Below are 23,012 nucleotides of genomic sequence, written 5' to 3'. Positions count from 1 at the left end.
GATTGTGGTCAGAAAAGGATCCCTGGAGGATGGGGAACAGCCCATGCTGAGGCTTGGAAGTGGGGATGTGCAGGTCAGGTATGAGAAATATGGAGAAAGGCAGTGGGGCTGTTCTCAGTGTCGGTGAGGGAGAAACAGCTGGAAAAGAGGCTGGGGCTACTTTGTCAATGACCCCAAGTGCCCAGCCAGGAAGCCAGGACTGTATGTAGACAGTGGGGAACTCCTGAAAGCATTGGGCTGGGGCCTGATGAAAGTGGTCTTTGATGAAAATCCCTGTGTGGGAATGTTCTCATTCAGCTCCTTTAGAAAGTCAGGTCTGGAGAGAGGAAAGTCAGCTATGCCGGGGCCTCCTGAAGGATGGGTGAGATCCCACCTCCAGCCCCACCAGGCGTGCAACACAAAGGCCCACAGAGGGCAGCAAGGAACCTTGTGCTCCTAAGGCCAGCAGCCCTGTTCTGTCTTCCCAGCCGCCTCAGGAATTGCAGTGTTGTTGCCAATTATGGTTGCTGGCCTGGAACAGGGCCTGTGGGGCTTGGAGGCTGAGCAAGGCCGCAAGACCCACCCTGGGGATGCTGACTTCATGGGGGTTGACAGTCACATTGACACGAAGCAGGGTTTGTGTCAAAAGTTCAGGAGGAAGCGTGACAGGATAAGAGGGAGAGGAAGCAATGTGGACAGCTCAATTATCCTGGGACCAAGATCCAGCATCTGGATTTCCAGCTGCAAAAGACCAGAAATGGCAGGGACCGGAGCTGGTCCTTCCACCAGGGCAAGGGGATGAGTGAATGCTCAAGGTGGTTCTGAGTGTTGAGTCCCACCCAGATGAGGGGGAGGAGTGATGAAGCTGCCCCACCTTCTCCAAACCTGCCTTTCAACGCAGCAGCATGCCTGTCCAGGTCTCTCCCTTCCATCTGACTTTGAGCATGTCCATTCTCCAGAGGAGACGTCACAGAGGATCCTGAGGTCTGCACTGGAGCTGCCACATCTTCTCCCTTGTCTTCAGGCAGACCTGGATTGGTGTGGCCACAAACAAGCAGCAAGTGTAGATAACGCAGCACACCAGAGGGTGGAGAGAGAAGCTCACAGCCCTTCTGGACAGAAGAGCCACTGGTGCCTATGGTGACCTGTCTATGAAAGGCCACTCTCCCGGGTCACTCCTGCATGGCCCAGGCTTCTTCTCTTTTGCAAGACTAAGTCCAAGCTATCTAGCACGGCACATGAGCCTCTGTGTGCTGACGCTTGCTCTCTTCACTCTTTAAGTTCCAACAATATAAACATATTTGTTGGCTCCCTTGTACTTTGCAGTATCTGGAATATCTTTCTCTTATTTCCTTGCAGGCATCATTAGCTCCAGGGAGACTTACCCTCCCCTGCCCCGCTTAGGTGAGGCAAAGAACCCCCTATCTGTGCCCTAATAGCAAGCCTTCATGAAGGGAATTAAAGCATCAATCACATTGTATTATAACTGTTTGTGTCTCTCTCTCCAGGAGACTGGGCTGCAATCTGTATGCCCAAAGGGAAGGGTGGGAAGGTCTGACACACAGCTGGTGCCCAGGAAGAAGGAAATAGATGTGGCCCAGAGATGCCTGACTCACGTGAGCTCATGCAGTGACACTGGGGTTCTAGGATTCACGTCCATGGCACTTGCTGGGCACCAGGCTCCCGCTTGTCTACATGACATTTCTCTCAGCTCTCGCTATCCTGCAGTGGCTGATGGGGTCTGTGGGCAGTCAGCAAATTATAGAGTCCAGTGGCAATCAGCTCACCCAGTCTTCACCAGGGGCTGGCACAGACTGGGCGCATGAGAAGCTGAACTGAAAGGACGAGAGCAGGGGGCACTGCCCTACCCAGTGGTAAGGGCAAGCCTGCACCCTGCCGAGGCCACTGTCTGCCAGAGCACCAGGAGGATGCAAGGTTGATGTTGCAAAGGAAACCCATAGAAATCAATAGTCTTCTGCTTCGCGACCTCCTTTCCCATCCAGTTGGTGCCATGCTTTTGGAGCAGAGGGTATTTTTGCAAGCATTTAAGAAAAGTTCCAGATTTAGCCTGGACTTAAAAGTCAAAAGTCCTAGAACTGACTTGGGCTACAGTGTAATGAATTTTGGCAAGAAAGCAAGAAAGTTCCCTAGAAGTGGAGGTGTCATGAGCAGCAAGGTATTGCATGTGTCTGCACAGTGGGGCCAGCGGGCCATTTCCTCCTCTGGGGACTATAGGCACAGACCCTGTCTCTCAGGGGGAGGAGGCCAATGTTATTGAGCACTTCCTAGATGCCAAGCATTGTGCCAACGGCCTTACGTGTTTGTCCTTCATCCTGACAACCTCCTTGTGCAGTAGGCAGACCGGATGTCAGGCTGGAAGGTGGGCCAGTTAGCAATCATTGCTCTCCAAAACCCTTAAGTGATCTCTTACTACCTGGCTGCCCTGGCCCTTCCCCTGGAGACCTCAGGAATTCCTTATGAAGGCCCAGAGGAGGCACCCCAGGACCTGCTATAGCCTACCATGCTCTGCTGGTGTCCAGGTCACTTGTTCCAGCTACAGACAATGTAACTGTCACCCCTGGAGATAGATATTATTATCCCCATTTCATAGTGAACTTGAGAAGGAACGAAACCAGGGAACTTGCCCCAGGTCACATGATTATCAGTGGTGGGATCAGGGTTCAAACCTGGGTCTGCCTAACTTTGGCCACTGCGTCGCAACATCACAATATGCTTACTCCATGGATTAACAATGTGTGAATGCAACCTCCTCCAGAGGTTGAGGGTCTGATAGCCATGAATTAAGCCTTCCATGTGCACAAATCCAGGTTTCTGAGAAGTCCCTGGGAATGTAGAGGCACGTGCTGGCAGATGCCAGGGGAGTTCTGCAGGGCACTTGCAGAAGCTCTTCTGCTGGCCCAGGGGAGGTGTCTGAACACCTCACATCACTCACTCCTGTGGTTTCATGTACAAGGGTGTCTCTTGTGGCAGTGTGGCATAATGGAGGGAGTTCTGGACTGGAGGACAGATCTGGTTCTCATTCCAGCTCTGCCCCACATATAAGCTGTGTGGCCTTGGCTGGGTTACTTAACCTCTCTGAAGTCAAGCTGGCTTAGTAGGTTGGGTTTGGAGGTGGTTCTAGTGGCCTTTTGGGGGGATTCTCGGAACCCCGTCTGTACAATCTGTACTTGACTGTACAGATTCTGTACTTGACTCCCCTTCTGTACAATCGCAAAGCTCTCATCCTTGCCACTCATTCTTAAGGTAGCCGGGGTGAGATCCCAGGATACATTTTGTCAAATTAGAAATGTTTTTATATCCTCTTTTAAAGAAGAAAAACTGATGGAGGGTTGTAGAGTACAAATGACTCAATTATAGTCCCAAGAAAAGTCCCAAGAGTAGTTTTCTTGATGCATGCCTAAGATGAAAAGAAAGTGCCCTTGGGGTGCCAGAGGCAGAAACCCAGCCCTGGGTTGGGCAAACCTCCCCACCTCTCCTTGTTGGGGAGCTGCCAGCAAGAGCCAGAGGCGCTAGAATTCAGAGGGAGTGGCCCTGCCCATCACCTGCTCCCCACCACCCCAGCCCCCGGGCCTTTTGGCATCTGGAGGGGAATCAGAGGGCCCACCCCTGACAGCAGGACAGAGTGACTGCATCTTGTTCCTCTGGAGTGAAACAGGTTTGACGGGGTGAAAAGTCCCTGGAGAGACAGAAGCAATACTCTGCGTAATGCCCGCCTCTGTTATGGGGAGAATGTGGTGTAACGTCTAAGGTCTCCTATAAAACATGTTACCTAGTGCTGAAGAACAGAGAAATAATTTGTGGATTGGGCCCTGTGTGTGCTACTGCTGAAACTTGGCTTTTGATTTTTGGCTAAAAATCCTCTGCTTTAATGACAACCATTAATTGCTCAGAGTTTATGAAAATGTGTTTGACTTCCCTTAGGCATACTGAGATTTCATGCCTCGAATTTCACAGGAGCAAGCATTTCAACCATGAAAATATACAGCATGCAACACCAGCACCGCTCTCGCCCAGCCCCCCTCACTCATTCTCTACCCTTTTACTGTATTGTATTTCTTCTAGGCAGTTACCACCACCTAAATCATTTTATCTACACATTTGCTTGTTTCTTTCTTCTTCTTCTTTTTTTTTTCCTGTCATACCCTCTACAAGGTAAGCTCCATTAAGGCATGAGCCTCATCTGCCCATGTTTGTCATCGTACTAATCAATACCTGAGAAGAGAGCTGGTGCATAGTAGGTTTTGATATAAATTAGTTGAACGAATGCATGGCTGAGTGGATGAATGACAGCTCAATCAAGACATGATGTTCTTAATCTAAGAAGTATAAGCACAGCCCTGGTTCATGATCCTGTATGTTGTTTCCCATAACTACACTTAAAAGTCTTCTTTCAGTTTGAGTCCTTTCCCCAGCGTTTTGCCAATGGAATAATGGAGCCACCAATCTTTGGACTAGAACAGACATCATGATTCTATACTGCTGAGCCTCTTGCCTGCCCTGACTCTCCATGGATGTCTAAAGAAGTAAACAGCAACCAACCTCCCTCCTCGCTAATCCATTCTCCCTGGGGCTTGACTCCAGTCCTTCTTCCTGTTGTAATCCCTGTTTATGAAGGGGATTCATTCACTCATTTGTACAACAAACATTATTGAGTGCCTACTGATGGCATAGGCATTGTGCTCAGCATTTGGGATAAAGTTCTGACGAAATTCGGCATGACTTAGGGACTCATGTAGATGACAGCCAAATGGGGCAACAGGGCAAACAAGAATGACACAAATAATCCCACAGCTGTAATTTCAGTTGTGTTATGTGATAGGATCATATAAATTGTGAGGAAGGGTCGACCATAAGTAACTCAGGAGGAGGCGTCGGGAAAGATCCCCTGAGGAAAAGGAAGGCTGAGCAGGTGGGAATCAGACAAACAGAGCCTAGCAGGAAAGAAGAGCATTTAAGGCAGAGGGAACTCCTGCCCGAAAGCTCTGCAGCAGAAAGGTGTTTGCCCACTTCCAGGATTTTCTTAAGAAGAAGGAATCTTTTTTCCTAATAGACCAAGAGGCTTTCAAGGAGTCAAATTAACAACTGAGAAAAGTTCTAGCCCAGAAAATACAACCACAATAAGTTCTTTTTTTGACAAGAATCTTTAGATCTCAGCTTCCCAATAGCTGGCTTTTTCCTTTAAAATACAACCTGAAATGTCTCTGATGGTGGTGTCTGAAGCTGGCTGCTAAGGCCTACGGCCATGCTGTGACACTTCTCTGAAGATGCAGATGGTGTGAGTCTCAAAATGGTCATTTCTTTCTCCTCAGCAATCTCCAAGCATTTTTCCCTCCCAACTTCCAAAGTGATCAAGTGGGTGAGCACATAACCCTTCTGAAATGGAGGCCAGACCCATAGATCCCCATTGGGAGTCCAGATTCCCACACCCTGATTCGCTGATGAGCTTATGATTTGGGCTTCCACTGAGCTTAGACTAGAACCATTTGTACATGGAGAGGCTCACCTATGCTGGATTACTTCCAAATGAACAAGAGGTGTTTTTTCATAATTTCAAGCATACTTCTATCTTAATAACCAGCTGTCTATTGGATACCATTACTTTGATGTCCTCTGAGAACCTCACACCCAGTGCCTATAGTTCCTATATAGTTCCTGTCTTCCAATCCACTGTCTTGCTGTCTTCTTGCATTTGATTTAGAACCATCATGATTCGAGAAGTGCTAGAGTCATCTTCCTAATGCCTTCCTCTTTCGCCTTCCACATCTACTTGGTTACCTAATCTTGTTGACTGCATCTCAAAAATGCTTTTCTAATCCAATATATCTCCTTACTCCTATTGTCTTCTCTTTAGTCTAGGCCCTCACTTGTGATCAATCTGATCAGTCTGTCCCCAGTCCATCCATCAGTTATACTGCCACCAAAATTATCTTCTTAAAAAATGCCGGAAAAAAAAACCCTTATTGACTCCTCATTGATGAATGAATCAGTGATTCTCCAAGTGTGTAGCAGCTGCAGTATCCCTGGGAACTTGCTAGAAATGCAGATTCTCTGCCCCCACCCCAGACGTGATGAATCAGAAACTCAGGTGATGGGCCCCCCCACCCCCCGCAATCGGTTTGAACAAGCCCTCCATGTGACTCTCGTGCAAGCTCAATTTAGGAGATCCCAAACAATCAAATCCAACTTCATAGCTGTTCCCCTCAGCCTTGAATTACTTGGTCTCAAATTCCCCTTTTCCACAGTCCTAAAGTCCTCATTACCCCAAACCTTTCACTTTTCTTTGCATACATTAGGCCCTTTCCCCATTCTGCACTTTTCCCCGAGGCTGTTCCTGTCTAGAATATTCTTGCCATCTTTCCCTACCAAATTCCTACTCATCCATGAATAGCCAGCTAAGAGGTCACCTCCTCATGGAGGCTTTCCTTGACTGCCTCAGGCGAGCATTTAGTTAGTTGAGCTTTGGTTGACAATCTAGTTATAGCTATTTTGTCTGTAGATGTGGCTTTAACATTGGAAGGGGCTTTCTATTATATAGTAAGAGCTGTTTCAAATTAGAGCAAGCTGCCTGGTGAGAGAGAAGTGGTTATCAAGAGGCCATGGGAATTGTCTAAGCGGCTCTCCCTTAAGGTCCCGTCTTTTCTACTCATTGCTCCTCTAGGAGTGATGGCTTCTCATGTGCAGAGCCCATAGAGTTGAGAAGAAAGCCTGGAGCCTAGTAGGGACTTGACAATTTTTTTTTAAAACAGTATCAATGAATAAAAATAGATCTCTGCCTTGTAAGGAAGGATAGGTTACTGGATCTCAAAGATTTTGTCCAAATTTGAAATTTCTGCCTTCTATCTATTTGCAAAAGCCCCAAAGGGATATTCCAGATGTGCTGATCCTTATATTTTAGGCAGAAGCAAAACCACCTTCCCCCTAGCACAGTGATTCTTCAGTCATCAGGTGGCGAATGAAGGGTTTGGGATAAGAGACCCACTCCTCCTCCCTAACCTCCTGAAAATGTCTGCTGCAGTAAGCCAGTTACCCATGAGTCTGGCATCTCCCTCAGGTAGAACAATTGTCGGTATCACTGCGGCATTGAACCTATGATCTCTTCCTGTGTGCCAAGTGCATGTCACCCTCCTCGCTCCCTCCAGCCCATTGCAGTTCAGCTGTCAGGGCCCTCTGAAGCACTTAAGTGTCCTCTCCACTGCTGTCTTACTCACATAGTTAAGAGCATGTGCTTCCAAGCCATGTAGACCTCTTGGGTTCCTATCTGTGCATTTCCTTTTACCAGCTGTACAACTTTAGGCCAAAGTCCTCAGTCAAAAGTCCTCAACTGCACAAAACGGTTAAATCTACCAGGGTTGTCACTGCGTACCCATGGAGATGTGTACACAGTGCCTAACTTGGAGGAAGCAGCCACCAATAAGAATGTTTATTATTATTTATTCCTTGGTCTGATCTCATCTCCACCCCTAATCCCAGCACCAGCTTTGAATGCTTTTCCACCAAGTCAGAGAGCCCACAAACCCAGCTCCTTCTGTTTAGGCTGCTTGGAGTCTGCTGGATGCCTTTTCTGTCTATAAATCCTCCACCCCATCAGCCTGTTTTCAAGCCCCAAGAATGTTCACTTTCCATATGCTCCCCAGCTGGCCACCAGTGCAATCTCCTAGAGGTCAACCTTGTGTTCAGGAGCATTCTTTTGCAGCCATTACCTTTCCTTAAAAAAATGCAATGCCTCTCTGGTTAGGATATCAAAGCAGCCATGCACACACACACACGCATGCATGCCCACCCATTTGTATGTCTCACGTGAAAATCATCAAACTCATTAGGCTGTGTTTCACAATTTCCCAATAAACGTTCACGTTTTCTTGCCACAGAGACTTCTATAATTCACCTGGCAACGGCATTACTGAACTCTGCAACAATTCAACCCAGCCCAACTCATTGGTGGTAGCCAGTTCCTAGGAGAAAAGGCTTCTGACATCCTTGGAGTTTTCCCCTTCTCCACACTTCCTTGCTTCTCCCATCCCTGGCCCCTACAACAGGCATATTTGTGCTTGTTTCATTGGCCTGCCATACCCTGCAACCAAACATAGGTTGAGGATTGTAGGAAACAAACCCATAGTCCCTCGGAGTGCTTCTAACCTGCTCTGTGGCTCTGCCCATTCAAGCTGGGCCAATCTCCATCTGAACCAAACAGAAACCCAGGGGGCTATGTCAGCACAGAGACGTCTGCATCTCAGCTTGCTGTGAAACAAGTGTGCTTTTTGAGAAGCCCACTCGCCCACTGTAACGTGGGCAGAGCATATGTGAGGAGTTTGGGTCTCCTTAGATTTGGGGGTGGGGTCTTTGAGAAAGAAGGTTAGGCTGGAGAAGTTTCCAGCTGAATCCATCTTCAGTGACTGCGGCTGTTCCTGGTTGTGGTCTTCAGTGACTGCGGCTGTTCCTAGTTGTGGAACAGAGCATGTGCGAGGCCCTGGGGCCAGGGCTGTGGAGGGTGGAGTGTTTGTTGTGGACAGTTGGCTGCTCCCCAGGCTTCAGAGCACCCTCACTGAGGCAGAGCCTATGGTGCAGCTGAGCAGGGCAGGAGGTCAGCGAGGCAAAGCCAGGCTTCACCGAGGACCTGGCATTGGCTTTGCCAGGTCCTTCAGAGTTTGAAGCCTGGGCAGGGGGTGCATCTTCCTGGTGAAGCCAGACAAATCTCCAGGTAGCAATAAACTGACTACACAGCCTTCATTCCTGAACACATGTTCAAAAGCGATAAAATAAATGCAGATGGCTTCTCCAAGCCTCAGTGGAGGATTTTTACATTGACTAAATGAACTATAAAGCACATATAGACACACATGTGCTCACACACAACACAGGAAAGGGAACAGCAACAGAAAAGTCCTCAGAAATACCAAACCCTAAAACACCAACACCAGCCTAGAGGAAGCATTGTTGAACATGAGAGAGAGACAGAGACTGAAAGGCAGAAACACAAGAGAAAAGCCGTGCTATAATTTGCAAGGAGGAAACAAAACATGCATGCACACTCACACACTCACACATGTACACATCAGAGAAGCATGTCGGCAGAACTTCTAGCAAAAAGTTACATTTCACTGCCTGGAAGGGTTAGAAATACCTTCCCTGGTTTGTCAACTGAGGATTAAAGGCCTTGTCAGTAAGACTGGGCCAGTAGTTTGGTTGAAGAGACCTGCAGAAAGGAAATGGGCAAATGCCACCCTAAGGTCCACCTCCCGTAAGGTCCATGATTAATACATGTTAATTATGACTAATCCTCCACTAAGGAGCTTGGAAAGTCCCACCAAAATTACAGAATGAGGGATCCTGCAAACCTTGCAAACATCATCATCAACGCTGAAGGAGGCTTCTTATGTGCCAGGAAATGGATGATTTTATTAGATTGCCAAACAGTCTTATGAAGTAGCCACTATCCCCACTTTACAGACAAGTAGACAAAGGCTCAGAGAGACTAGGTAATAAGCTCAAGCTTGCAGTCTGTAAGAGGGGAGAATTTTAGAGTCTCACATGTGGCAGAAAGGAGTCCCATCAACAGGCAACAGAGCTTCTCACCCTAGCATTCATTAAGGAAGTGAAGATTATCCATCTGGACTCTGCCCCTCTCTGCAATAGAATCTCATGATGTTGAAAGCCCCAGTTAGGACAAGGGAGTTATTTAAGGCCATGCAGCTATTGGCAATAAAGTTGGCCCACAACCCATTTTCTCCTGTGCACTCAAGTTCTTCACACTGCAATATACCTCTGCTTAATGAAGCCCCTGCAAGAAACTAAGCACTAAGGGAAGATAAGGAGAGAGTGGAGTTTTTCCAGGAGCCAGATACTAGCCCTCCAAGCCTCTCCTATCTCAGAGATGGGTTTAATTTTCAACTAACCCCAATGGCAAATGTGTACATTAGATAGAAACAGGCCTCCTATCCACCTCAAGAAGGCTCTGCCCTGGGCCCAGAGCTAACACGTTGACTCTGGCAGCATCTGAATAAAGTTACTGACATGGAACCGGGTATTGCCGCATTGCCCTGGCCTTCCGAATGAGTGAGGCTGAGCCGTCAGATGGCCTGCAGCCCAGAGTTCCTTTTGGGAATATTTCTGTCTCATCCCCAAGTCTCTTCTCCTCAGAGCTGCACCTGCCCAGAAGCATGCTACTCCAGACTTGCTCTGGACAAGCCAGCAAACTCCTTGCATTCCAGGCAGAGCTCAGGACTCAGCTCTACTCCTTAGGGTCAGTGCCCCGCAAGGCTGGGCTCTGGGGTCCTGTCACTGAAGACCACCTCCCTAATAAACCAGACCACCTTCTACCATTCCGAAGTTCCAGAAGAGGAACTTAAAGGCACCTCAACTGTAGGCCTGAGGATAGAAAGAAAGGCCATATGATAGGCAGGTGAGGGAGCATTTGTGGCAACTCAACAGGTTTCTCCAACTTTCTAGAATCCACTGTTAACCAGGGCCATAAAACTGCTTCTTTACATTCTTGTGTTGCTCCTGCAGTGCTGGCTAAACAATTGAGACTCAAGCTTTATAGACATGCGTCAGCTGCAGTATCCCTCAGCCTGCTGTTTTAGGGGTGGAGGGCTTACTAGAAGCCCAGGGAAATGGTCACTTTGAAATGACGAGCTCCTGATAACTGGGCTTGGGCTAGTCCTAAGACTCTCCTTGTCCTATCAGCTGGTTTATTGTGTTCTTGATGAAGGCTCAGTGAAACAATAGGACAAAAGGTTCCCATGCAGAGGGCTGTGCTTTTCATATATCTAGGACTATAATACCCACTCTGAAATGTGATGCTGCTATGTGGGAGAGGGAGAGACTAGTGCCGAGGGTTCAAGACTGTGCCATCATTGCCACGTAGATTACAATCTTCACTCTGCCACTTACTTACTAAAGACCATGGGCTAGTTGAACCCACCAGCCTCAGTTTCCTTGCCTGTAAACTGGAGATGATACTGGCTCCCTCAAAGGATTTGTGACAATTAATGGTGGCAGGGTTTGAATATGCCTGGCCCATGATGGGCACATGGTCAATTCCTTATTTCCTTCCCCCATATTTTAGGCATCCAAGATCAAGTGCAGTGTCATGATGTTCCTAACTAAGGCTACTGCTATTTGCTGAGTCTATTTCAAAAGTTCATGTCCCATAAAGGACACATTCCATACAGGTGTGTGCTAAGGAGATGTCAGTGTGTAGGACAGGTGGGCCCTAATGAATGCAGGGCAATCCAGGTTGGGCAGAGGGCGGGGCTTCAGGGCAGTGCTGGATTAGCAGACACCTTGTACCTCCGCCAAGATGGGAGATGAGCATCCTTATGTTCCAACCCCAAGAGGATGAGCTTCTCAATGGGAAATGGGCATCAACAAACTCCTTGATGGACATCCCTGGTGTCCCCTCAGTCCTGCCTGGGCATGACAGGTGAGGCCATCACCACAATGACCCCTTGGCTGTCATGGACTCCTGTTGGGACTCAGAAGGCACCAAGAAGTTCCCTTCCATTTCGGCATTTTACATCTCGGGGGGATGGAAGGGAATGGGTGAGGGACTAACATTCTTGAATGCCTGCGCTATGCTAGAAAGTTTCAGGGGTTATAACCTTCCTCGGACGTAGGCAAGGACCGCTGTCTGACTCTGACCCTAGGAAGCACAGGCTCGGAGAGTCTCTAAAACCTGGACAAGCTCACAGGGGAGGAGCTGGAACTTGAACCCAGGTCCGACTCCAAAGCCCTAGCACTTTCCAACTCTGCTCACAGCTCTAGAAGGGGCTGGCAGATGAGGAGGGGTGGTCACAGGCTGAGAATCGGCCATAAATAAATTTATCCTCTATGTATAGATGATTCATGATCCATTTCAGTTTGCTTCTGGGTAGTCATGCAATTATTTTGTTACAAATAGTTTTAAAAAATTCCTATGTGCCTAAAAAGATGAAAGCACTTGCAAAAAGCAAAACAAAAACCAAAGCCAAAACAAAAAAATTCAACCCTTAAACAACCCCAAACCCCAAAACAACAAATGTGCTGCAAAGAAACTTCCAAAACTAAAATTGCCAGGGTCGTTGTTATTGTTCCAGGACCATAACACTGGAGCAAATCATAATTCTAATTTTCCAAGCTAACAGCAGAGAATTTGGTATAGAACTTGCTGGCCAGAGCTACAGGGTATCATTTTCAGTGGAGGCCATAACAGTTCTTTTAATTCATTAACCCAACATTAAATGTACCAGAAGAGGGATACAACTGTGTTTATACACAACTCTGACATCATCTGATTTTAACAAGTTTACTAAAACGACAGTCATGGCCTTGACAATACTGAATGCAAAATACTGGTGTACACAGATTTTACAGAGTGACTCCTGAGAGCCGGATCACAAAACAAGTTTTAACAGATGGCAGAGGCCTGAGGGAAGGCAAGCACAATGATTTTATTGAGAAAAAAGCTTATATACTGTAGGGTTGCTGAAGTTTAATAAATAAAGGTCAACTTATAATATATAAAAACAATATAAACATTTATATGCTACATGCATATCATATAATTTAAAGTAATAATTTATATACGGGGAGAGATGCCAATTCATGTTCTTCCGATTTTTCTCGACAAGGCACACACACAGGACGTGTCTATCCGTATCCACCGCCAGCCCACGAGTTTATTGTTTTCTGAAGTCAGTGCTCGGACGTAGGTTTGGGATGTTTTGCACTGAGAGTTCCAGTGTTTATCATCAATACCCCTGCAACCGTTTTTGACTGGCCTGGCTTCCTTACATCGCGTTTCATAAAAATATTGTTTGACGGGAGAGTTGCCCGTTTTGATCTCCCCCAGCACCGTGACCTGGTGTCCCCGAATGTCGATGGCCGATGACTTGTCGGTCACCCACAGACTCTCACTGTCACATACCGAGTACTCCCCTCGGTGACTCTTATGCTCCGCGTACCGTTTCCGCCGTGATGTTCTGTTCGCCACCATGGGGTTGCCCACGTAATCCTCCATAAGATACAAGGGCGGGGGCTCCAAGGGGGTGCTGTCGCTCAGCAGGACCCGCGGTGAGTTGTAGCGTCTCTGTTGTCGCAGCAGTTCGGTGTCCATTGCAATCACTGGCTGGAATTCTGACTTGGCGGGCTCCCCCCGCTCCGGCTCTCGGGGAGCCTCAGCTTTGGGCAGGGTGCTCTGGTAATTTTCCTTAACGTCCACCATCTGCTTGGAGAGCTTGTTTTTCAAAATATCTGCCTGGATCAGCTTAATAATCAGGGAATTGAGCGAGTCTTCTGGCAAACTCCTTTGATCCATGTTGTTACCTTGGATGCCACGGAGATAAGCGAGAAATATCACATAAAACAAGATGGACATCACCTTGTTCACCTGTAAGATCTGAAAAGGAAACACAGGTGTTAAGAGCAGGCTGTGGCAGCTGAGTCTGTGTTATTCTGGCACCAGCTACCTGAGGCTGAGTAGCCCTGGGAGGGCACGAGAGAGGGTACCGCCCCCCAGGTAAGCAACGCAACTCCCCTCTGGACATTCTGAAGAGGTGATTTCTTTCCCCCACCCCCGGGAAATACTGAGAATGCACTCCAGGTCTGCTGACTCTGCTTTTTGCACGGGTTGTATTTACATTCGATGTCTGCTTTATCCTGCAGTCTCTGCTTGTGGGTGGACGATGTCCTACCGCTTCTTTAAACATCCCTTGAGCCTGCAAAGACGCATGGTTCACTCTACCTTGGCAAAGCATGAAAACTTCAAACCTGAGAATTGTAAACATGGAGTAACTTCCCTTCAGCAGCAGCAGCGGTGGCCTTGTAATTGTCTCAAGAAAGAGTTCGACTGCTCCCTAGCTGCAGCCCCTGGAACACACTGAGGCTGAGGACTGGTTCAGTTGCCCCCATATTGCAGTGTCAGATGTGGGGTCATCCCTGGCCAGGCCGCAGCTGGAACGGTCTATTCTCCTGCCCTTGGAAATGAACATGTAGGGCCACTACCCACTCCGTGAGAGGGCCTACGTTCCAGGGTGCTCTGCCGAGCTTTCTGATAGACTCGCATCACCAACTGATCTGCTCCATCCCCGGGGACCCTCTCCACAAAACGCAGCTCTGCCACAGCACTACTTGTAGAAGACAGAGATGCAGAATAACCACCTTACATAAATGGGCTGGACTTGCCCAGAATAGAAGAGTCATTGTTGATTCACTTGCCTCCTTTAGATTTTTAACATTTCTGCTACAAAATGTTCCTTTTAGTGGTTATGCTTCTTCTAATTCTACTATTTCCTTGTTGAAATGGCATTTCAACCCATCCATGCTCTCATTCTGTTGCCATAGTAGAAGCTTAACACCGGACTCCGGTGGCGTCCTGGTGGAATTACAGTGCTGATCTCAAGACACCTTTATTGCTAGTGTCTCCCTCACTAGAGCAAAGCCCAGATCTTCTGAGGGTAGCACTGGAAGGAGATGCTCCAGGTGGAGAGGGGCAGCTGAGCTAGTGATCCCCCAATTCGTCCACCTCCTTGAGATATTCACTCCTTAATCACCATCGCTGCCACCTCACTGGCTCCCAGGGGGGTACATCATTTCCTCTTTAAAGTTCTGTCCAAACATGGAAAATAAAAACTCTTCCCCTGGTTCACCTTTGGTATTTTCGGAAAGACTTTACTAAGTCCAGGGGGAAAATAGAGAGGAAATAAACAAAGCCGACACAAGAAACAGAAAAGCAGTCCTGCTAACCAGCACCTATGTCTGAGCCTGCCAGTGCTCACTCGCTCCCAGGACTCACAGACAGCCTCTTTCCCAGCTTGTCTGAAATACTGCTGGCCCACTTGTCCCTAGAGGTCAACAACAGTGAGGCACTCTGCTCATACTGCCTCCTCTTGCTGCTGTGATAAGGAGACCATCTTCTTTCCATGGGAACTAGTCTTTGGGAAAACTGACTCCTTCAAGGTCAAAGCCAAGAGAGGGATTCTAGCTTTGCTGCTCACCCTTAGAGATGACTCTAAGGAATTGTACTATCCTAGGAAAATGGTTCCTCTACAGCATAAGGAATCTCCCTCCTATTCTGCATACAAGTGACATTTTCTTCAATATTACAGGCCCAACAAAATGCGACTTGAACAATACAAAAAATATGGCATACAACTAGGATTACATTCCCTACTCCCCTCAAAAAGAATAATACAGCTGCAATAAAATCATTTAGGACTGACAGTCTATTGAAAAACAATTTATTAAACCTCCCAAAAGCTCAGCCACTGTAAGCTAAGAGTACACACAATATCCGCTCTTAAGGAAATAAATCAAGTATGGTTAGTGAAGGGAGGTCCCAGGTAGAATAAGAGTCAAGGTACAGATTAGTGAGGTAATGACCAGGATGAACTGAGAGGGAGAATGCTGGCTGATGCTGATGGATTGAGGAGGAAAAAGTAGGAGTCTTTATGGGTGGTGGCTGGAATATGGAACCAAAGTTTATTAGAAGTAGATAAGCCATATAAAGAGGCCATCTCATCTTATTCCTTCATCTTATAGATGAGGACAACCTAAATGCAGTTTAAAGAAGAGGAGAAAGGCCGGGTACGGTGGCTCACGCCTGTAATCCCAGCACTTTGGGAGGCCAAGGCGGGTGGATCACGAGGTCAGGAGATCAAGACCATCCTGGCTAACAAGGTGAAACCCCGTCTAAAAAAAAAATACAAAAATTAGCCAGGCACGGTGGCAGCCTGTAGTCCCAGCTACTCGGGAGGCTGAGGCAGGAGAATGGTGTGAACCCGAGAGGCAGAGCTTGCAGTGAGCCAACATCACGCCACTGCACTCCAGCCTGGGTGACAGAGCAAGACTCCATCTCAAAAAAAAAAAAAAAAAAAAAAAAAAAAAGAAGAAGAGGAGAGACCCACAGGAAAGTGAGAGGGGTTCTCTGCACTCTGGCCCTCACCTCCCTTTTCCATGTGATGACTGGGCTCACAGGCCTCTTGCTCCAACCCCATTCACTACTCACTGCTACTCAAATCACGACCCATGTGCACTGCCTCTCCTGTTGAAATTTCACCCGTTTTTCATTGCCTGGTTCCAAAGCTGACCTTTCTACAATGCTCCCCCAAGATCCCAACGGTAGCACCTGCCACTTCCTTGCAACCCCAGCCTGCTCTCCCAGTGGCTGACCATTTCTTTCTTACTTGCCGTGATACTTTGTAATAAGTAGTGGGAGTAAGTCATCTGCAGGCTGGTGAGTGTTTCTAAACTCTTTAGAAGGCTGTCTTAAAGCCCTGCAGGCTTCCTGTGGACTCCATTTTAATAATCGACTTCTAGCTTTTTTCGTAGAGAGCAAGTCCAAGAATGTTGCTAACAGAACTCCCCAAAACACAGAGGTTTGCAGCTGGAAAGGACCCTAGACAACCTCCTCATTTATACAGATAAGGGAACGGAGGCCTGCAGTTGTGGTGAAGTGAGCTGTCTAAGGTCAGACTGCTAAACAATGGCAGAGAGTGACGGGGGCATTTGGTTCGTAGGCTCAACAAAAATCACATGGCTTGTGCACCATGAAAGTTATCGTGAGGGGTAAACAATGAAATCCACATGGAAGCACCTAGTATAGCATCAGGCACAGAGTGAGCACACTAGAAATGTTAGAGAACATGAAGCTGAATGGCCTGTGGCCACGGGAGATGGTGCACACCTGCCCTTGACGCACACGGGCGAGGGACCCAGCGTCTGGAGAGCTCCCTCCTCTACATCTGGCTCACAGCAATCTGTACCAACACGGTCCTCACAAGGCTTTCCCCCAGATGCCATGGTGCCCGACTGCTTGGATCTCAGACCAGTTACACTGGTTGTGGGAGAAGAAAGGAATATTATGAACTGGAAGCCCAGAGAACAGACAAATGACGAAAACAAACACGGGCAAGGGAGAGGTGGTGTTTCTGAATTTGCTGGGGGCAAGAATAGATGCATTCTGATCTCTGGTCACTTTTTGGCCACCAATACCTTCATTTCTCACTCCATGTCTGGGGTGGGAGTCCCCCAGTGGGCCAGTTCCCTGGAGTGGGGAATGGAAACAGGAAGGCAGTGCCAGCTCCATCCGGGCAAGGCACAGCAGCGAGTTCTTCTATTTAGGGGGATGTCTATGCTCTTTCTCTAGGGGTCCCTGTCATCTGCAGAGAGCTTCATTTAAGCAATTGTCATATTGTGCTATTATTGTTGGTGTGCCTTATGTCTATGCTCTTTCTCTAGGGGTCCCTGTCATCTGCAGAGAGCTTCATTTAAGCAATTGTCATATTGTGCTATTATTGTTGGTGTGCCTTCTCTTTGATGACAGGGACCATGTCCTTTCCATCCACACATCCTTGACTCCCAGCATAGGGCTGGACATGCTGCGGAGTTTCAATGTCTATTTACTGAATGAGCGCCTGCTACGATCGAGACCCACCCAAGGCACCACTTACTGGCTGGAGAGCCTGCATGGGCTTTTGCCAAGCCTGGTTTTGGAAGCCAATCAACTCTGCCTTCTTTTCCCAAAGAAAATACAGGCCCTGGCTCTGAAGTCGGCCATGGTCCCCAGGCTCTTCTTGGCTATAATTAGAAAAAGACCTGTTAAAGACCTTAGTAAACCCCCTTTCTACACTCTCCCCAGTGCCCATTTCCCCTGCTCAGAGTTTTCCAAGATCCTGACCGACGTGCATGTGCGATTTTCCTCACTTAGAAACGCTTTCCCACATATGGTGTTTTCTCAGTCCCTGGAGCAACATTCCTACAAGGTTTCACCATCCCTCAAAATACTCAAAAGAGAGCAATTTCTGATTCCTTCTTTTTGGCTCAGTTTACAGCATCCACAGAGGGTTTGGGGGTATTCAAGAAGCAGCTGACATGGAAAAGGAAGCTGGGGTAGACAGTGGCACAGAATCTGAGCCCCCAGCAACCTGCGTCTGCCCTGTCACATGCAGAGACTGGGCTGCAGCCTTCATCCAATTCACCTCTCCGGGACCAGCTTCCCTACACAGGAGCACCTCCTGACCGTGTACCTAAAGACGCCTCTTGCTGCACATGTGTGAAGTAAATTTTTAGACTGCTTAGGGGTGAGATCACCAAGAATAAAAATGCAAAGTGCCAGGTACTGGCTTACATAAATCTTAAATCCTAGTAACAACCGTCCTGAAGTATGTACTATTATATTTCCCATTTTGAATGGGGAAACCAAGGCAAAGAGGGGTTCCACAACCAGCTAACAAGCAACAGAGCCAGGATTTGCACCTTCTGGCTCTAGAGCTCATGTTATTAATGATGATACTCGGCTGCCTCTCCGTCTGTCCTTGCTCTTAAACATTCTAGAGAGTTTACTTCCAGGGGAAGCCCAAGCTCCAAGCCTGGAGCCAGGACGGCTGCTGTCAGCAGGCTGTGCCCTTCCCCAAGAAGCCTCAGCTCTAAGCAGAGTTTGCAGAGATTTGAGGCCATCAATCCTGTGTCCTCCTCCCTGTATTCCCTATGAAAGCATTCCCCACAAAAGTAAACACAGTCCAATTCCCTCACCCTAGTCCCTCCTGGGCCTGATGCTCTCCAGTGCAGCCCATCTGCAGGTCACCTGTGCCTGCAGAGGCCCTGTGCTGTAGTGGACAGAACACGGAGTGCACCATCTCACATCCTGGGTTTGAGACCAGCGCTGGAAATCTGGGTGACTTACAAAGAAAGCAGAAAGCCTCTGTTTTAGCTTTCCTCAGAGAGGAGTCATGAGAGCAGAGGTGAAAGCAATTTTTAATTTGCCAAATTTTTAATATGCAAATTCAAGAGATTTCATTATTTCTGGTAGAGCCATATTCTCTGGAGGCAATTGCATTCTCTGGCTGGGGTCAAAGAGGACGCTGGCCAGCTGTGTCCAGAAGGGCCTGATTCTTTGGAGAATTTCTTCGGCTATGACATGGTCTCTGACTAATGCTACAGGCTCAGGAGACATCCTGCCAGATAACCCTAATGTCTTGTTCAGGGACTGGAAAGGGAGAGAGGTGGGAAAGTGATAGATTTAAAGTAGAATTACAAAAGGGAAAGGAATGTGGTGGAAATATTAAACTAAGGCCATATATAAAAGACTGGCTATGCTTGTTCCCCAAATCTTAATTGAAAAATTAATTCACACTGGCTTTTCTCTGAACATAGGTCTTGAGGCCTCAAAATTAGTCAGTGGGGCCACACGATGATGTTCTGACCCATGACAAAGCTGAGAGCTGGGAGAGAGAGATCCTGGTGGAGCCTCCGCTGGGGATTGGTCTGGTTTTGGTTAATCTCTTTATTAATGATCCGGAAGCAGGAGGGAGGAAAAAGTGGCAGATTAATTAAAATGCACAGATGACGCTCAAAGGGAAGGTGCTGCAGACACCAGTGAGGACAGACCAATTAGGCTGAAGCACCCCTGGGGGTTGGCAACCTGGAAATAGCATGATTAGATTCAAACTAAAACATGTAGGTTAACTCACCGGGGGTACAATGGATCCAAAACCAACAAGGGAGGGAAATGCTTGGAAAGGGATGAAGGGAGAGGGTGACTTGGAATTGCTACAAGGAGTAAATGAGAAATGAGCTCACATGAATAAAGCTGTGTGGGTTTCCACGGCACCTTCTTCCCTGCTAGCTCTGCGTCCTCCACCTCATTCACTTTAGCACACCTCTCGGGTAGTGGCAACCATGAAACTCCCTGTCTTATGGAGCACAAAAAAGACATAAATTGAGGGACAGAGCCAAGATCAGAAAGCAGGCCAGAGGTGGTCCCCAAAACATGCTGACGCACATGCTCTAAAGTCATGGGAAACTAGAAGCAGTCAGTGAGCTAGAGAAGAAACAGCTAGTCTCTCTGTCGGTATTTGGTGAGGCCTCATTAGACAATCCCTGAACTCAGGACAGGTCTGTATCTATGCAGTGTCAAACCAGGTGAGAGAAGGGGCAGGGAAGTGGATTCCTATCCTGTTCTTTAAGATATCTAATTCTACTGTTGTTCCTCTCCTTAAAACTTAGCACTTAAAACTCAGGGCTCTGAAACTGACTAACACACATGGTCAATCCTCGGCCCAAGATCTGAAACAGGACAAGACACTCAATTTTCAGAAGATGCTGGCTTCTCAGCAGAAATGAGGCAAGACACGGTCAACAGTGAAGGCATACTCTAGGATAAAATAAAATAAAACAGAGAACCTCAGAAGACTGACTTGCCTCCCTAAGAAAGGAAGTACTGAAACTGGTCCTTCTGAAGGCCAGAAAGTGAGGAACAGGGACCCCTGAACAGACAAGAAACCTATACCCCAAAAGAAAGCTAAGTGGACCGAGATGGAGATAGAAAGCTGTGAGTTTCCTTTGCACAGCTGTTAGGAGAGGAATTTCACATTGTTCAAAGCATACCCTCCTCTGGCCCCGAGGCCGTGAAAGATGGAAGGCATGGCCCACGTCAAAACAGTGTGTGCCAGCCGCTCCAGGGAGGAAGGTAGGACAGTTATTCCCCAGGCCAAGGAAGCCTCTGGCTTAGCCCCGTCTTGGCAAAGAGAGATCTTAAAGGAGCTTGGTATGCCGACACAAGCCCCAGGAAACTCAGGTTTACTTTATCCTTTGAATATCACAAACTCCCATGTCATGGAAGGAGGGTGGACTAGGAAGGATCTGCAGAGAAAATCTGAGTCAATCCAGCTACTAGCCTTCATGGTGTTATCTTGCATTTAGTGGTATTTGTTTTGGTAATTCACACTCAGCCACCACTGTGCATACAGGTGTGCATGCATGGGTTTGTGTGCCTACACACACACACACACATACACCACATAGCTACCTGAGGTGAGGATGGGCTCTAGTCGAACTATTTTCAAATTTTTGAATTTTGAAAAACTTGAAACTATTTTCAAATTATTGAATCATTTAACGTTCAGAAACATTTCAATTTTGGTATCATTTTCTGTGTCTGGATTACTCCAATCTCTAAGTGTGAAAACACACAAGGGGAAGTTGCTTCAGCCACATAGGCAGCTGAAGGTACAGCTGGAATTAAAGAATAACTTTGACCTCAGATAATAGCTGCCCAAGTCAATGTTTTTGTTTTAAATTTACGCTTATGTTTGAGTTGAGTTTATGGTCAAGTGTATATGTTGTCTGCAAAATGCTATACAACTGTAAGTGATACCATTACAAGGTAGGGGCTGCTGAGTAATTGATTTTCAATAATTATAATTAATAATAATGATGATAATGATGAAAGTATTTATGTTATCCACCCAGACAAGCATGAGTCTCAAAATGGCAGAATAAAGAAGTTGGCTTCCTCTTCTTCCTCTTGAGGGTTGAAGGCTAAGGGAAATCCCAAAGCATGCCTTCCATTCAATTCTTACTTTGGTTGCCTCTTCCAAACCAAGACCACAGCTGGCTTGGCAATGGCCAAACCTTTTTTGTGTGCATCAACCATAGCAGCAAGTCGGGGATAAACTCAAACCATACTGATTTGGCCCCCAGAGGACTTGGCTGCAGAAAGTGTGGTCAGATGGCAGGCAGACTCCTTTAGACTTGGCCAGCAGGCCTGTGTCAAATATGGCCCCTCATGTCTCCCTGCTGCCACACAGACAACCGCCTTTCACAAGGATGAGGTATATTGACTGGCGGTCTGCGGCTATATTGATTGGCGGTCTGGTCTGGATCCCTTCTCCAGAAAACCATGGTGTCTGAAGACTGACAGCTGGGACTGTCTTTTGCTCCTCCAGGTGTCTCTCCCCTCTGTTCCCTGTGGCTGCCATCATGCTCTTGAGTACTTTTACAGACTAGGGAACTGAGGCAGAAGAAACATGTGTCTGGTGCTTTTCTGAGTCTCTTCTCACCCACTCATGTAGTGATGTGGGGATGTGCACACAGGAAGAAAACCAATCTTCCATCAAAACTGGAGTGTGTGGTAGGCACTTAATAAACACTATGACTCCAGCCCCAAACACTCTAGTGACTCTGGGCAGCTGGGGAAGACTGAAAAACCAACCCAGAGCTTGTCCTCTGAAAGCAATTTTGGCACAAACACTCTGAACCCCAGGCTGTCTTTAATCACAGACACAAGTCATAATAATCGCTTGTAATAACAGCTCACATTTATTGAGCCTCCCCATATGCTAGACTGTGCGGAACACTTCACATGGATGATCTCAATTAATCTTTGTGGATACGATTATTATCCCCACTTTTCAGCCAAGGAAACTGAGGCTCAGAAGGATTAAGTACTTTTTCTTAAGAAGACACATCAATTGAGAGGCAGAGCCAGGGAACAAACCCCTGTCTCTGTGATCCCACAGGCCTAACTCTTAGCTAATACTGTGGAATATCTCTCAATTTCACTCCAAAGTCTAAGGCACCTGCCACTTCATTGCAGTAAACTAGGTAGCAAGCAGCATGCTGGTATATTAATGTTTCTTTCTTTGTAGAGTAAGAGACATTCAAGACAGATCCTCTGAAACATAAAGGGGAAATTTCCAGTCTAAGGCTTGCGTCACCAATTCACAGTAGCTGAAGAACGTATCTATGTGATATGGCGCTAGTGGGATCAATTGTTTATGGTTTAGTTTCTCCAAATGTAAAATATTCCTTTCCTCGTTTCTCATTTGATGGTAAAAAACAACCAAGAACCCAAAGACTCATTTTTAAAAATGGCTGGAGCATTGAAGGTGGGACAGATTTCTGATTCTTTTGTTTTCACAGATTGCAGCACATTTGCAGCTGATGATGAGAAACAAAATAATGTAGGCTCTTGGCACATCCCCTGTTTTGATCTGTTAATAAAAACCAACTCTGCCACTAATGAGCTTTGTGGCCACGGGACAATCACTGTGCATCTTGGGGGCTCAGTTCCTGAGCAGTGTTTCTCCAGAGGGGTGCTACTGGGATTTCAAACAGGACAGTTTTTTATTGTTAAGTTTAATCCCCCATGCATGCAACGCAGGCCCCCACCTACTAAATATCCATCGTGACCCCAGTCATGGTGACAACTGAAAAAAAGGACCCGCACGTTTCCAAATGCCATCTGTGGAGACCCC

At 47.2% G+C, this 23,012-nt stretch overlaps 1 protein-coding gene across 1 annotated transcript in view; it reads right to left on the bottom strand.

Annotated features, from left to right (window-relative positions):
* Positions 1 to 12,269: 12,269 nt before the first annotated feature.
* NTF3 (neurotrophin 3) overlaps positions 12,270 to 23,012 on the bottom strand; it is a 64,304-nt gene continuing 53,561 nt past the window's right edge. The window contains exon 2 of the mRNA XM_003820329.5: positions 12,270 to 13,375. Within this exon, the coding sequence (XP_003820377.1) occupies positions 12,581 to 13,375 (795 nt within the window). The 3' untranslated portion in view covers positions 12,270 to 12,580. The remainder of the gene's footprint in view (positions 13,376 to 23,012) is intronic.

The sequence above is a fragment of the Pan paniscus genome, chromosome 10 (assembly GCF_029289425.2).
Source record: "Pan paniscus chromosome 10, NHGRI_mPanPan1-v2.0_pri, whole genome shotgun sequence".
Lineage (NCBI taxonomy): Eukaryota > Metazoa > Chordata > Mammalia > Primates > Hominidae > Pan > Pan paniscus.
This window is presented reverse-complemented; position numbering and strand designations above follow the sequence as displayed.